At 40.1% G+C, this 15,454-nt stretch overlaps 1 protein-coding gene across 2 annotated transcripts in view; it reads right to left on the bottom strand.

The window, feature by feature from the left end:
- Nucleotides 1-233: 233 nt before the first annotated feature.
- Nucleotides 234-15,454, bottom strand: part of stk38a (serine/threonine kinase 38a) — a 34,411-nt gene continuing 19,190 nt past the window's right edge. The window contains exons 4-14 of one of the 2 annotated variants that reach the window (XM_072914775.1): nucleotides 14,511-14,633; nucleotides 14,360-14,443; nucleotides 14,179-14,302; nucleotides 13,960-14,114; nucleotides 13,024-13,135; nucleotides 9,367-9,428; nucleotides 6,237-6,354; nucleotides 6,045-6,168; nucleotides 5,880-5,975; nucleotides 3,110-3,204; nucleotides 234-1,283 (exon numbers count right to left, since the gene is read on the bottom strand). In XM_072914775.1, the coding sequence (XP_072770876.1) occupies nucleotides 1,147-1,283; nucleotides 3,110-3,204; nucleotides 5,880-5,975; nucleotides 6,045-6,168; nucleotides 6,237-6,354; nucleotides 9,367-9,428; nucleotides 13,024-13,135; nucleotides 13,960-14,114; nucleotides 14,179-14,302; nucleotides 14,360-14,443; nucleotides 14,511-14,633 (1,230 nt within the window). In that variant the 3' untranslated portion in view covers nucleotides 234-1,146. The remainder of the gene's footprint in view (nucleotides 1,284-3,109; nucleotides 3,205-5,879; nucleotides 5,976-6,044; nucleotides 6,169-6,236; nucleotides 6,355-9,366; nucleotides 9,429-13,023; nucleotides 13,136-13,959; nucleotides 14,115-14,178; nucleotides 14,303-14,359; nucleotides 14,444-14,510; nucleotides 14,634-15,454) is intronic. The other variant, XM_072914777.1, reaches the window with a different exon arrangement.

The following is a 15,454-nucleotide window of genomic DNA, read 5'->3' as shown; positions in this document are numbered from 1 at the left end:
TACAGAGGGTGAAACTATTTATTGGACGTCTGGCAACGTTGTATTGTGAATGTGACCACGCCCCTACATGATGCAACACTGCCACCCAGTGGCCGTTAAAAGAAGTAGCAGTGTGTTGAACAGGAGTTCAAATATTTTCATTAATTGATGACATATTCTTGATCAGTTTACAGTACTAAAAGTTATTAAAGGTATATGACTCTTGTTGATTTATGGCTCAAAAAAGAGACAAGTTAAGTGCAGAGTAATTCATTGTCAAATAGCAGAAGAACAATACAAAACAGCCGCACGCTGTGAAAAGAGAAGTGGTTTAAATAAAAATAATAATGTACATCCACCTTCCCAGCTCGCACTTCTCCATGACAGAAGCAAACATAAACATACATTTGTAACATACAGATCTTATCATTCTAACATGGATGCTGTATTGCTTCTTTTTTTAAGGCAACTAAGCACAATCATTCCCGTAACAGATGGCTTTTTTAAAAAATGAATAAAGGTACCCTGCCAAAAAAGAAAATGTTCCTCTAGTTACGTGCTCAACTTCATCAAAGTCTTCTTTAAAGAAACCTTCCCGCCAGCAGATATGGAAGCCCATTTGTCCTCGTTAAAATAAATCCACTTAAGATTAATGCTAGAGAGCTTGACACTCATTTCTGTCAAATCAATTAAAATGTGAGTAAATAAACATTTGTCATCCATTCAGACAATCAGCATTTGGAATTATTGTTGCAAAAAAACTTTTAAAACTTGCTTTACATTCATTTTAAAAGACAGCATGTGGGATGTTTAGCGTGTAGTTGGAAGCAAGCGCTGTGAAAAGATGGGAATGTGATCCCGTCGTCACCGCGTTGCCTTGACGACGAGCATGACATAAGGTGCTAAGATGTTGCGGACTCTAACCTTCTTGATCCAGTCTTTGGTTCAGCAGCACTTGGTGGCAGCAAACACATTTGGAGAAAATCCCTGAAGAGCACTTGCTTCTTGTCAAGTGTCGAGTGGGGGGGGGGGGGGGGGGGAGAAGCTGCTGGTTGAGAAAAGAAGGAATGTGTCCTCTTCACCCCAGAGAAGAGTCCAAAGTCCAGGTGGAGGTGCAGAGCAGTGAAGGCAGCAGGAAGCAATCTTCTCCAAAAGGAAGTCCTTGGTTCATCTCTTGGTGGACTTCATGTAGGTGGGAATAGATCCTCTGGCTGTGAGGCCTTCAAAGCGCTTGTAGGTGTAGTTGATGAACACCCAGTCCTTGTTCTTCAGGTCCGTGTCCGAGTGGTTGGACACTTGAGTGGCTGCAACACACAAAGGCAACACTTCAAGTTCTAGGCAACGACTCCCATGCAAACCTACACTTTGTCTGCTAAATAGGAAAGGATAGATAGATAGATAGATAGATTGTGTTTGTGTATCTAGCCAGCTGAATTAGGGGAGTTTGAATAATACACAATGGTTGGTAACAAGAAACTGACCTGTTTATTCAAGGATAAACACAAAATAGACAAAATGATACATGACAAACAGAAATGGCATCATTGAACTAGGGCTGGGCGATATGGCCTTTTTTTAATATTGCCATATTTTAAGGCCATATTGCGATACACAATATATATCTCCATATTTTGCCTTAGCCTTGAATGAACACTTGATGCATATAATCACAGCAGTATGATGATTCTATGTGTTTTGATTGAGACTTTTATTAGTAGGTTGCACAGTGAAGTACATATTCCGTACAATTGACCACTAAATGGTAACACCCCAATAAGTTTTTACACTTGTTTAAGTCGGGGTCCACTTAAATTGATTGATGATACAGATATATACTATCAGATATATACTATCATCATAATACAGTCATCACACAAGATAATCACATTGAATTATTTACATTATTTATAATCCAGGGTGTGGATGTAAGTGTCAAAAAGACAGCCAAAAGAGTTTGATATGAGAATAAATCTAAAGTTAAAATATAGGGTAGAAATGCACCCATTTGCAGGAAATGTAGTCTTGATTTTCAACATTTTCTTTCAAGGCTTGCATGTCTACATTCAAACATTCTTCTTCATACTGCATTAATATATGCTACTTTCAAACTTTCATGCAGAGAAGGAAATCACAACTAAAAAAATCACTAAATTTTTTCATACGGTGTTGATCTGGAAATTTTTGCCTCGGCATTTTGATGGTGTGGACGTGTGGCACCGAATGGAGATAAGCGTCTCGACAGACGTCACAATATTTGAACAATGATGACGAAAACTGTTTTCTCTGTCGTGTCCGTGTGTCGAAAATTGTTATGCGCTTATTTTTTTATTTGATTTTGTGCGCGGCATAGATTTGCTATGCACAGAGGACGCTTGAACAGTGCACAATTGCACAGGCGAGCACCTTAGAGGGAGCGTTGCTCGCACGGCTGCGCTAGCATCACAGCTAACGTTAGCCATGCTGCTACCTCTCTGCTCGGGGAGGACGTATACGTATGTGACGTATGACGTGACAGTATGTGACGTATGACGTGACAGTATGTGACGTATGACGTGACAGTATGTGACGTATGACGTGACAGTATGTGACGTATGACGTGACAGTATGTGACGTATGACGTGACAGTATGTGACGTATGACGTGACAGTATGTGACGTGTGTAAGAAGGTGCGCTTCCTGTCTGTGAGAGGGAGACACAGGAAAGAGTGAGAAGAGCCTGTCGTGTAATGCCAGCAGCTAAAAGCAACTGCGTGAGAATTCACAGACCTGTGGATGTGTTGAAGGTGTGCTGGAAAATGCGGAACGGAAATTAGGGAGCAGCAGAAAAGTGGAATGTATTATTTAAATCGGTGCGTTGGAAAACACGCACCGGAGTTTTTTTAAAAACTGGATCTGGATCGGCATTTTCCCATGCCTTGCTGATACGCAATTTTTGGCAAATATCGGCAGCCGATCCGATCCAAATATCGGATCGGGACATCCCTACTCCAGAGGGGGTATATATATATATATATGTATATATGTATGCATGTATGTATGTGTGTATGTGTGTGTGTATGTATGTGTGTATGTATGTATGTATGAGTCAACCAACCAATTGGTGTGAGGATATCAGAAAAAGTCAACCAACCAGTTGGTGTGAGGATATCAGAATCTGGGAAGTCATCAAAGTTTGAAGTGTCATCGATGCTTTTGATCTCAATGGGGATGGCTGCTGGTCTCTCCCTGCACAACAAGACAGTTGTCATGGTTACCTGTTTGCTGTCAACTGATCCTCACAGTTGTATTGTGTTTCCAAATTAGTATTCAAAGTGTTGACTTGCTACTTTTGTTTAAGCACTGGGTGTGTTTCATAAAAGGAGGTGTGGTCAGCCAACACGGTCACCACATTGTCATCCTTGCTCTTTTCTTTCAATCACTTACTACATATAATCTAATACATCATCAAGTACTATCTATCTACATATACAACAATACATACACACACACACACACACACACACAAATATATATATATATATATACACAGTATATATATATATATATATATATACAGTATATATATATATATATATCCATCCATCCATCCATCCATTTTCTACCGCTTATTCCCTTTGGGGTCGCGGGGGGCGCTGGAGCCTATCTCAGCTACAATCGGGCGGAAGGCGGGGTACACCCTGGACAAGTCGCCACCTCATCGCAGGGCCAACACAGATAGACAGACAACATTCACACTCACATCCACACACTAGGGCAAATTTAGTGTTGCCAATCAACTTATCCCCAGGTGCATGTCTTTGGAGGTGGGAGGAAGCCGGAGTACCCGGAGGGAACCCACGCAGTCACGGGGAGAACATGTAAACTCCACACAGAAAGATCCCGAGCCCGGGATTGAACCCAAGACTACTCAGGACCTTCGTATTGTGAGGCAGATGCACTAACCCCTCTGCCACCGTGAAGCCCTATATATATATATATATACACACACATTAGAGATGCGCGGTTTGCGGGCACAACCGCGGAGTCCACGGATTATCCGCGGATCGGGCGGATGAAATTAAAAAAAATTAGATTTTATCCGCGGGTCGGGTCGGGTCGGGCGGATGAAAAAAAAAAAAAAAAAGATTTTAAATAGATTCAGGCGGGTGGCAGTTAAACCAATTGGTAAATATATATACATAGTTAAATGTTGTTACCCACATACGAAAAACGAGCAGGCACCTGCAGCATATGCCACAACAGAAGAAAAAAAAAAAAAGAGATGGACACTTTTACGGAGCGGAGAAGGGACGCCTCGCCGGGGTCCGGGACCGAGGCCCCTTCCCCGAGAGGGCCCCACCGGGAGCCGAAGCTGAGGCGATCCGCGAGAAGGGCCCGACGCACGTCCAGGGTCACCACCGCGCCCACCGCACCGACACCCCGCCTCGTCCGCCTTCGCCGCAGCCGGCGTCACGCGCAGCAGGTAAGCAGCTTACCTGCCCGCCATCTCCGTGGCCGGGGGCTCGTAACAGGGGTCACTCCGCGCGCTCCGCCCGCATAGCTTACCTGCCCGCCACCCCTGTTGCCGGGGGCTCGTAACAGGGGTCACTCCGCGCGCAGTGCGCTCACGAAAGGGGTGGGGCTCACCCTGGTTGATATAGACAGCAGGACGGTGGCCATGGAAGTCGGAATCCGCTAAGGAGTGTGTAACAACCCACCTGCCGAATCAACTAGCCCTGAAAATGGATGGCGCTGGAGCGTCGGGCCCATATACCCGGCCGTCGCCGGCAGCGAGACGCACTTGGAGGTGCGCTCAGCGCGGCTCCCATATGATTGCGCACTGGTGTGCGTCTGGGCCGTGACAGCGTGCCACGCGAATGTCTGTGCTGCATTGGATCAGTCTCCTTTCTTTAACAGGCAAAAGCTTTATAACCTCACTAATGCCTTGCATCGTCTATATTAGATATATAACAACGGGCGGGTGCGGGCGGGTGTGGTTCTGATCAAATGTTACATCGGGTGGATGGCGGATGGTTGACGACTTTCTGATGCGGTTGCGGATGAAATAATTGCCTATCCGCGCATCTCTAACACATATATATACGGTATATATACATATATATATATATATATACACACACATATACACATATGCATATATATATATATATATAAGTAAATAATGTGAAATAACTGAAAACATGTTTTATATTCTAGTGTCTTCAAAATAGCCACTCTATGCTCTGATTACTGCTTTGCACACTCTTGGCATTCTCTGCATGAGCTTCAAGCACACCTGTGAAGGGAAAACCATTTCACGTGACTAACTCTTGATGTGAGAAATATACACGCAGGAGTGGATCCAGTTATTAATGTGAGGAATATACACGCAGGAGTGGATCCAGTTATTAATGTGAGGAATATACACGCAGGAGTGGATCCAGTTATTAATGTGAGGAATATACACGCAGGAGTGGATCCAGTTATTAATGTGAGGAATATACACGCAGGAGTGGATCCAGTTATTAATGTGAGGAATATACACGCAGGAGTGGATCCAGTTATTAATGTGAGGAATATACACGCAGGAGTGGATCCAGTTATTAATGTGAGGAATATACACGCAGGAGTGGATCCAGTTATTAATGTGAGGAATATACACGCAGGAGTGGATCCAGTTATTAATGTGAGGAATATACACGCAGGAGTGGATCCAGTTATTAATGTGAGGAATATACACGCAGGAGTGGATCCAGTTATTAATGTGAGGAATATAGGCATATACACGCACGGATCGCTAGATAAGAATAAATCTCCCAAATGAAGCTTATAAAGGGTTTAAATGTGTTTTCCTAATTGTGTTGATAATACAGTTGATCTAGTACATTACAATCTAGATCTAGAAACACTGTCAGTAATACCTGATATGGTCGTAGTCCACGCCCTCAAAGAATGGATTGGACTTGATTTCGTCCACACCAGCAGCACCAATCCTGTGTTCCTCTTCACAGCAGAACCTGCACGCACAATGTCCACTTTATCATCACACTCAAACACATCCAACCTCACGCTGTGCCAGGTCACACCTGAGGATGAGGTCTTTGGCCTTCTCTGAAATAGGCACTTCTGGAGGAAAGGTGAGCGTCTCGCGCCAGTTCATCACCTTCCTGTACGTCTCCTGGGGGGTCTCGGAGCAGAAGGGGGGATAACCTGAAGACACGTACATGGTACATGTTCATGAGCCCCCAGGTGAGGCTGCGTGCGGGATGAAGACTTACCGATGAGCATCTCGTACATGATGACACCCAGGCTCCACCAGTCACACAGCTTGTTGTAGCCGTTCTGCATGAACACCTCGGGGGCGATGTAGTCCGGTGTTCCCACCGTGGAGAAAGCCTGAGAGGACAGAACCAGGTTCTAAGAGCCCGCAGCTCATTTTTATGGTACATTAAAAAAAAAGAGGTGTAACAGAGAGGAATGTGACTTTTTTTTTTCTTCAAAACTTTCACTGCTCAAAATCAATGTTGCTATTATTAAACACTCCAAATCTCCAATAAATCTAATCTTCCACTTTCAGAAATGTTTTGGGGAAAAATATTGTATATGTAAAAACAAAGGTTTTCTTTGACAAAAAAGGGCTTAAAACATAAATAATAATTAAAAAAAACTTTAACCTGAAAGTTGAACTAAAAGATTCAAACATTCAAAGAAATAAAACAAAAGAGATGTATGACATATTTTCAACAGTTTAATAAACTTTATGGATCCCCAACACCTTTTAGTGGGATTTCTTTTTTTGAAAACTCATTGTTCAAAAAGTCCATCCAATTTCTGCCGCTTGTCCCTTGCTCAAAACGTAAACATTCTAAATCAATGTTCTGAATTATTCACCAATTTAAAGGCGAATTTTGCAGAATATTTGAATATTAGCCAAGTATTAGTGATATTGTTTTTATAAATGCTAACGCAGACAAACTATTTATAGCGGCGGCATAATCACTTCCTGCGTCCCCATATTGACATCATCGACTGATCAGCTGCTTCCTCGCTTCCCTGCTCCCTGGAGATCATAAATCATGCACCTCACCTGGATAGTATAAGGCTGAGGACGCATTCGCGACAAGTTGGTATGCTTTGACAGCCAATTTAGACCCGGGAATGATGAAAACGACACAAAAAAAAGCCTGGACCACCCACCCTTTCTCCGTGAGGATTGTGAGTCATTCTTCATCTAAATGGGGATATATAAACATCCTGGCAGTCGGCATCCTAATGAGAGCAGACCTTGTACAGTAAGTGATTGTTTTATTATGTTTGTTGTCTCCCTTTAAGTCTGCAGTGAGTAATAATCAGTGAGGAATTAAAAAAAAAAAAAGTGAACGTCGTGATTAGTTTTTTAAATTAATGCGTTGAGTATGCTTAAAATGGTCAAATACTTAAATATTATAAATGTTACTACATTACAAATATACCGTACTTACATCATGTATATCCATCCATCCATTCATTCATTTGCTACCGCTTGTCCCTTTCGGGGTACATCATACATCAAATATGTTATTATGAATGTTACTACATGACATATATACTTACATCATGTATATATTACATGTTATTATGAATGTTACTACATGACATATATACTTACATAATGTATATATTACATGTTATTATGAATGTTACTACATGACATATATACTTACATCATGTATATATTACATGTTATTATGAATGTTACTACATGACATATATACTTACATCATGTATGTATTACATGTTATTATGAATGTTACTACATGACATATATACTTACATCATGTATACATTACATGTTATTATGAATGTTACTACATGACATATATACTTACATCATGTATGTATTACATGTTATTATGAATGTTACTACATGACATATATACTTACATCATGTATATATTACATGTTATTATGAATGTTACTACATGACATATATACTTACATCATGTATATATTACATGTTATTATGAATGTTACTACATGACATATATACTTACATCATGTATATATTACATGTTATTATGAATGTTACTACATGACATATATACTTACATCATGTATATATTACATGTTATTATGAATGTTACTACATGACATATATACTTACATCATGTATATATTACCGTACATGTTATTATGAATGTTACTACATACATATATACTTACATCATGTATGTATTACATGTTATTATGAATGTTACTACATGACATATATACTTACATCATGTATATATTACATGTTATTATGAATGTTACTACATGACATATATACTTACATCATGTATATATTACATGTTATTATGAATGTTACTACATGACATATATACTTACATCATGTATATATTACATGTTATTATGAATGTTACTACATGACATATATACTTACATCATGTATATGAAACATTAATGGAGGTGTTTGGATGTTTTTAAAGGCTTTATAGGCATAATGGGCTCTATTGTAAGCAGACGTTTGATCGCACTAATTTAATACCGTATTTTTCGGACTATAAGTGGCAGTTTTTTTCATAGTTTGGCCGGGGGTGCGACTTATACTCAGGAGCGACTTATGTGTGAAATGATGAACACATTATAATATTATTTATCTCATTCACGTAAGAGACTAGACGTATAAGATTTCATGGGATTTAGCGATTAGGAGTGACAGATTGTTTGGTAAACGTATAGCATGTTCTATATGTTATAGTTATTTGAATGACTCTTACCATAATATGCTACGTTAACATACCAGTTGGTTATTTATGCCTCATATAACGTACACTTATTCAGCCTGTTGTTCACTATTCTTCATTTATTTTAAATTGCCTTTCAATTGTCTATTCTTAGTGTTGGCTTTTATCAAATACATTTCCCCCAAAAATGCGACATATACTCCAGTGCGACTTATATATGTTTTTTTCCTTCTTTATTATGCATTTTCGGCCGGTGCGACTTATACTCCAAAAAATAGGGTATTTAGAATGCATTAAAAAAATTAAAAATACATCTGTCGTCATGTCTTTAATAATGATTGTGAACGATAGGCAAAATTCCCAAAAAAGGGCAGTTCCCCTTTAATATTCCCCAAACTTGATATATTGTGTTGGTTTTAAAATGAAAAAATATCAAAACGGCATCCTTTGTCAGTGGACACCCCTGATCTAGGATGTGGTCTATAGCCAGGTTTCAAGATGTCAATAAAAAACAGGAGTGTCACTGTAAAGAAACACCATCTTGTCTTGCAGCTCACCACCTTGTAAATATTTTGCTATTGTGATGTTTAATGAGTCTCAGGTTTGGCGGACACGTGTTAGTTAACCTCTAATATTCATAATAGCCAATACATTTGCAGACATTTTGTTGCAGAGTTCATACCAGCTGCCTCCTGTTCCTCTTCCACGTCTCTGCTTTCCTCTTGGAGTTCATGTTCTGAAAGGCTGTGGACAGACAAGCAGGCAGTATTACAACTAGGGAGCATCAAACATTGAACACATCATTATATGAGGAATGATGTAGGAAAAATAGCAGCGATAGATGACCAAACAGTGTGGCAACACTACTTGTACTGTTGACGGGTTAGGGTGAGCAAATCAAGCGCTCCCTTTCATAAATGTCCTCTGAGCTCATTGTAAACAAACATGGTGTTTCAGATGAGTACACCGTTTGCAACAAATGTTCCACAAATATTGCGTGAGGAGGGGGAAAAACACATCAAACCTTATTAGCCAGACGTTTTTTGAAAGCCTACAAAAAGGCCTGTTCTGCTAAGGAAGAAAAGTGTGCTCACACTACAGTTAACATTACATTTGAAAAATAAATAGGAGTCTTGAGAAGCAGGACGTTAAGAACAAAAGAATGATAAAGCTGTTATGACTCAATGACTTGTACAATATGGAAACCAAATGTTTGACAGACTTTGTTCAAAGAGTATTAAGAACCAACATACATATGCCAAATAATGACTCCTAACACCATATGAAAAGAAACCAGAGACAGTATTTAACTACAGTTAAAACTAAGGCTGGACTAATATGGCAAAAATTAGGTTTATTTTTGAGTTATATTGTAATCATGATTATTCATTCATTTGAAAACAGGAGTACTGTACCACCAAAACAACTTGAAATTTCATTTTTGGATTTTTTTCTTGCCCTGATGTGGGATCTGAGCTGAGGATGTCATTGTGGCTTGTGCAGCCCTTTGAGGCACTCGTGATTTAGGGCTCTATAAGTAGACTTTGATTGATTGATTGAAAAGAACAAACAAATATGAATTAGTAACAAATAAACAAGTAAAATAATAAGCTTTTCTCAGGTTGACAAATGAGATTCGAGGCCGTTTAATAAACTGCTGTCCTGTTTGTACAAAAGCCAAAAGCAGTGAAGTTGTCACGTTGTGTAAATGGTCAATAAAAAGAGAATACAACAACTCCTTTTCAACTTATATTCAATTGAATAGACTGCAAAGACAAGATACTTAACGTTCGAACTGGTAGACTATAATTTGTTGCAAATATTAGCTTCTTTGGAATTTGATGCCTGCAACATGTTTCCAAAAAGCTGGCACAAGTGGCAAAAAAGAGTGAGAAAGTTGAGGAATGCTCATCAAAGACTTATTTGGAACACCCCACAGGTGAACAGGCTAATTGGGAACAGGTGGGTGCCATGATTGGGTATAAAAGCAGCTTCCATGAAATGCTCAGTCATTCACAAACAAGGACGGGGCGAGGGTCACCACTTTGTCAACAAATGCCTGAGCAAATTGTTTAAGAACAACATTTCTCAACAAGGAATTTAGGGATTTCCCCATCTACACTCCGTAATATCATCAAAAGGTTCAGAGAATGTGGAGAAATCACTGCACGTAAGCCATGATATTACACACCTTGGATCCCTCAGGCACTACTGTATCAAAAAGCCACATCAGTGTGTAAAGGATATCACCACATGGGCTCAGGAACACTTCAGAAAACCACTGTCAGTAACTACAGTTGGTCGCTACATCTGTAAGCGCAAGTTACTCTACTATGCAAAGCCAAAGCCATTTATCAACAACACCCAGAAACGCTTCGCTGGGCCCGAGCTCATCTAAGATGGACTGATGCAAAGTGGAAAAGTGTTCTGTGGTCAAATTGTTTTTGGAAACTGTGGAGCAAAGAGGAAAAGAAGCATGGGGACTGTTCTAGGGTGAAAGTGTAAAAGGCAGCATGTGTGATGGTATGGGGGTGTATTAGTGCCCAAGACATGGGTAACTTACACATCTGTGAAGGCACCATTAATGCTTTAAAGGTACATACAGCTTTTGGAGCAACATATGTTGCCATACAAGCAACGTTATCATGGACGCCCCTGCTTATTTCAGCAAGACAATGCCAAGCCACGTGATACAAGAGCGTGGCTTCATAGTAAAAGAGTGTGGGTACTAGACTGGCCTGCCTGTAGTCCAGATATTGAAAATGTGTGGTGCAATATGAAGGCTAAAATATGAGAAGGGAGACTGTTGAACAACTTAAGCTGTACATCAAGCAAGAATGGGAAAGAATTCCATCCATCCATCCATTTTCTACCGCTTGTCCCTTTCGGGGTCGCTGGAGCCTATCTCAGCTGCATTCGGGCGGTAGGCGGGGTAACCCTGGACAAGTCGCCACCTCATCCACTTCAAAAATGTGTCTCCTCAGTTCCCAAATGTTTACTGAGTGTTGTTAATTTCAATTTCCTTTATTTAACCAGGTGAAGACTCATTGAGACTAAAATCTCTTTTTTAAGAGCGACCTGACAAAGAGGGCGGCACAAACAAAGTTACAATAATAATTACAACAAGACAATACAACAGAACAGCTCAAAAATAATTTCAAACGATTAAGTAATAACTCAATTTAAAGGCAAGTACATTTCCCAAAAGAACTGCTTTCTCCATCTTTTAAAATGGACTTAAACTCCCCCAAAGTGATTAATTCTGGTAGCTTCAGATCTTTCTGGATGTCATTCCATGACCAGGGAGAAGCACAACTGAAGGCTGCTTTTTCAAGTTCTGTGTTGGCTCTAGGAACCAACATGTGGAGGACATCCTGTGAGCGTAGGCTAAAAAGGAAAGGCCATGCAACATAGTGGTCAAAATGCCCCATGTGACAACTTTTTTGCCAAAAAAGAAGTTTCTCAGTGTGAACATGAAATATCTTGTCTTTGCAGTCTATTCAATTGAATATAAGTTGAAAAGGATTTGTTGTATTCTCTTTTTATTGACCATTTACACAACTTCACTGCTTTTGTACATTGATGTTACATCCATGATGTCGTTCACAACAACACAAGCAGATGAGATGTGTTGTGGCAGCATGGATTGTTCTTCCGAGTTTAGTGGCTGTGTCCACATTGTTTAGTTCAGGACGTGTTTCAGGGATGAATGACACATTATTTCCCCAAACAAAGGTTCCTTCTCCTCACAATGACAACATTTCACTCACATTTATGTCAAGTTCCTTGATATTCTGCGTTTAATAGCGATTGCGTGCTATTAGCCAATTCCGTGATTACATATGCCTTACTTTTTTGTTGAGTTTAGTGATAATTGATTAGGCATACTAGTGCTGCGTCAAATAAAACGTAAACGCACGCTTACTCATCCATTTCACCGTATCAAGCTCAGAAATTTGCATGCACATAGCCCCATTATTTATTCCTTTTAATGATATTTTGATGATTGTGAGAAAAAGAGATTAAAATATGATGAATTGTAATGCTCATGGACGACTACAACGTAGCTTTAATTGTTGCTTGTACCAAACACACAAACACATGGTGCGTCCCCCAGGCAGGATAGAATAACTTCTCAAAATGATTTCATATCTGAAGAATTTGCAAGCATTGTGTTATTTGATGTTATATATGTATTGACAAGACTTCCATTTTTCAAGTTGACGTCAATCTTTGAAAGATTTGCACATAAAGCAAGGCTGTGGTTTCAAAGGTGACTAGCAGCTGTCCTGCACAGGAGGAAGGTAACATTGAGAGCAAAGGAAAAGTGTTGCCTGACTTTGCTTACTGAGGTCACTGGGCAAGCTATGGTTCAGGTTCTTGTAGAATTCTGTGCGGTGCGCCCTCTTTAGTCCCGTGCACAGTCCGAAGTCAGACAGCTTCACGTGACCCTGAAACCACAACACATGGTGTAATTGTACACTACTTTTGTACAAAGTCTACATCGCAGCTCTGTCCTCATGATGTCCTTTATCCTATTATTAATATTGAAGTCTATTTTGTGGACAGACAAGTAGGAATGTTTGTCAAACACTTTCATTTGTTACACCTCAACAAACTAGGAGTGTCCTGATACAACTTTTTCACTTCTGATACGTACTCAGTGTATTGGCCGATACCAACATTGATCCGATGCGAAATTGGCAGAAATCCTACACAGTTTCATTATTTGGTAGTGTGGAATGTTAGGAAAGGCTTGGTCAAACAGATCAATAGTATGTATGAAAACCACTAACCTATTTATTTATGTATGGAATGGATTGAAGTTAAGTGGAGTGATAATTATTTTTTGGCAACACCTAGTAGTAACAATAACTCACGACGCAGTAATTTGATTTATACGGACACGTGTGTTACTGGACTTTCTAATACGCTTCTGCCCTGCAGATTTTGTATGCGTAAGCAACTATAATTATTTGATACTTGTTTAAGTTGACAAATGTGCTGTTTTAAACTGCAATATTGTTCAATTAGCATTAATTAAACATTAGCATGTTTACCTTTTGTAAAAGACTTGAGAAAAACAGAAGAAATTGTGAGCTTATTTGGATGTTAACTTTGCACAAGTCAACATTCCAACAGAGATGTTACAGGCAAGCTGATATTATTTGATACAATCACCCCCATCTTTAAATGCCTTCATTACAGATGACTTGTTTCCTCCTAATTGCATTGAACAACAACTCTCAAGTGATGACAAGACAGGATAACTCACCCTGGAGTCCAGCAGGAGGTTGTCTGGTTTGATGTCTCTGTGGATGAAGCCTAGCTGGTGGATGGAATCGATGGCCAGGACCGTCTCTGCGATGTAGAACTGAGTGGCCTCTTCTGTCAGAGTGTCTTTCTTCATCAACAGGGTCATCATGTCTCCTACGGGAATAAGGACAGCAAGCATGACAAGCATGATGGTGACAGTTAGCAGTGTGACTCCTACCCCCAGGCAGAAACTCCATGATGAGGTAGAGGTTCATCTTGTCCTGGAAGCTGTAGAACATCTTGACCACCCACAGGCTGTCTGCCTCCACCAGGATGTCCCGCTCAGCACGTATGTGACCCACCTTGGACCATCAAAGGGGACATTAGAGGGAGTAATGGCTGCTTCGACTGTGCCTCACCTGTTCTTTCTCCAGCATGTCGGCTTTGCGAAGGATCTTCATGGCATAGACATGGCCGGTGTCCTTTTTCTGTACCAGGCGCACCTGCAGGCCAACAAAAAGATGACGTCTCCAACATCAAGTCTTTAGCTAAATACATTTGGGACTTTACCTCTCCAAAAGCTCCACGGCCGATCACCTTCAGCGACTCAAAGTCTTCCAGACCGAGTCGGGTTCGCTTCAGACGAAGAAACTCGGTTTCTTTCCTGGCATGCTGAGAACGGCGAATGCGTTTCTGCAGGGAGCACAATGACGAACAACTGACTTTGTTAAAGCTCCTTTCATCATCTATAGTTTCTGCAGGGAGCACAATGACAAACAACTGACTTTGTTAAAGCTCCTTTCATCATCTATAGCTCAACCAAAGTGCTCCACAACAATGCAAGAAAAAGACAAGAGCACATAAGAAATAGAAGAAAACATGAAGTTAATATTTGAACACGTCTGGACAATAAAACAATATCAATATATACGTAATCAATATCAATAACCAATATGTTCAATCATTTTTTTGCCCCACCTAGGTGGTGTTAATGCCCCCCCCCCCCCCCCTTGCAAGATGTTTGCATAACATTTGGTGCATATAAGTCAACATGTTTGTTTACGCTGAGCTCAGAGGAAGTTGACAACTTCCTTTGAGGTAGGAGAAAAGAGTGTTTGATTTATTCACACTAACGCACCTAGTGCTTTATAAATAAACTTGATTTGATTTGATTAGTACAGGTCATCTCGCCTCATTGGAACCTCAGAGTAGGGCTTGGGCGATATGGCCTTTTATTAACATGTGGATATGTTTAGTCCATGTCACCATACACCATATATATGTGGATCTGTTTAGTCCATGTCACCATACACCATATATATGTGGATATGTTTAGTCCATGTCACCATACACCATATATATGTGGATATGTTTAGTCCATGTCACCATACACCATATATATGTGGATATGTTTAGTCCATGTCACCATACACCATATATATGTGGATATGTTTAGTCACGATTGGCTATTTAGCCTTAGCCTTGAATGAACACTTGATGCATATAATGACAGC

The sequence above is a fragment of the Nerophis lumbriciformis genome, linkage group LG01 (genome assembly GCF_033978685.3).
Source record: "Nerophis lumbriciformis linkage group LG01, RoL_Nlum_v2.1, whole genome shotgun sequence".
Taxonomy (NCBI): domain Eukaryota; kingdom Metazoa; phylum Chordata; class Actinopteri; order Syngnathiformes; family Syngnathidae; genus Nerophis; species Nerophis lumbriciformis.
The sequence above is the reverse complement of the archived record's forward strand: the minus strand, read 5'-3'. Positions and strand labels throughout refer to the sequence as shown.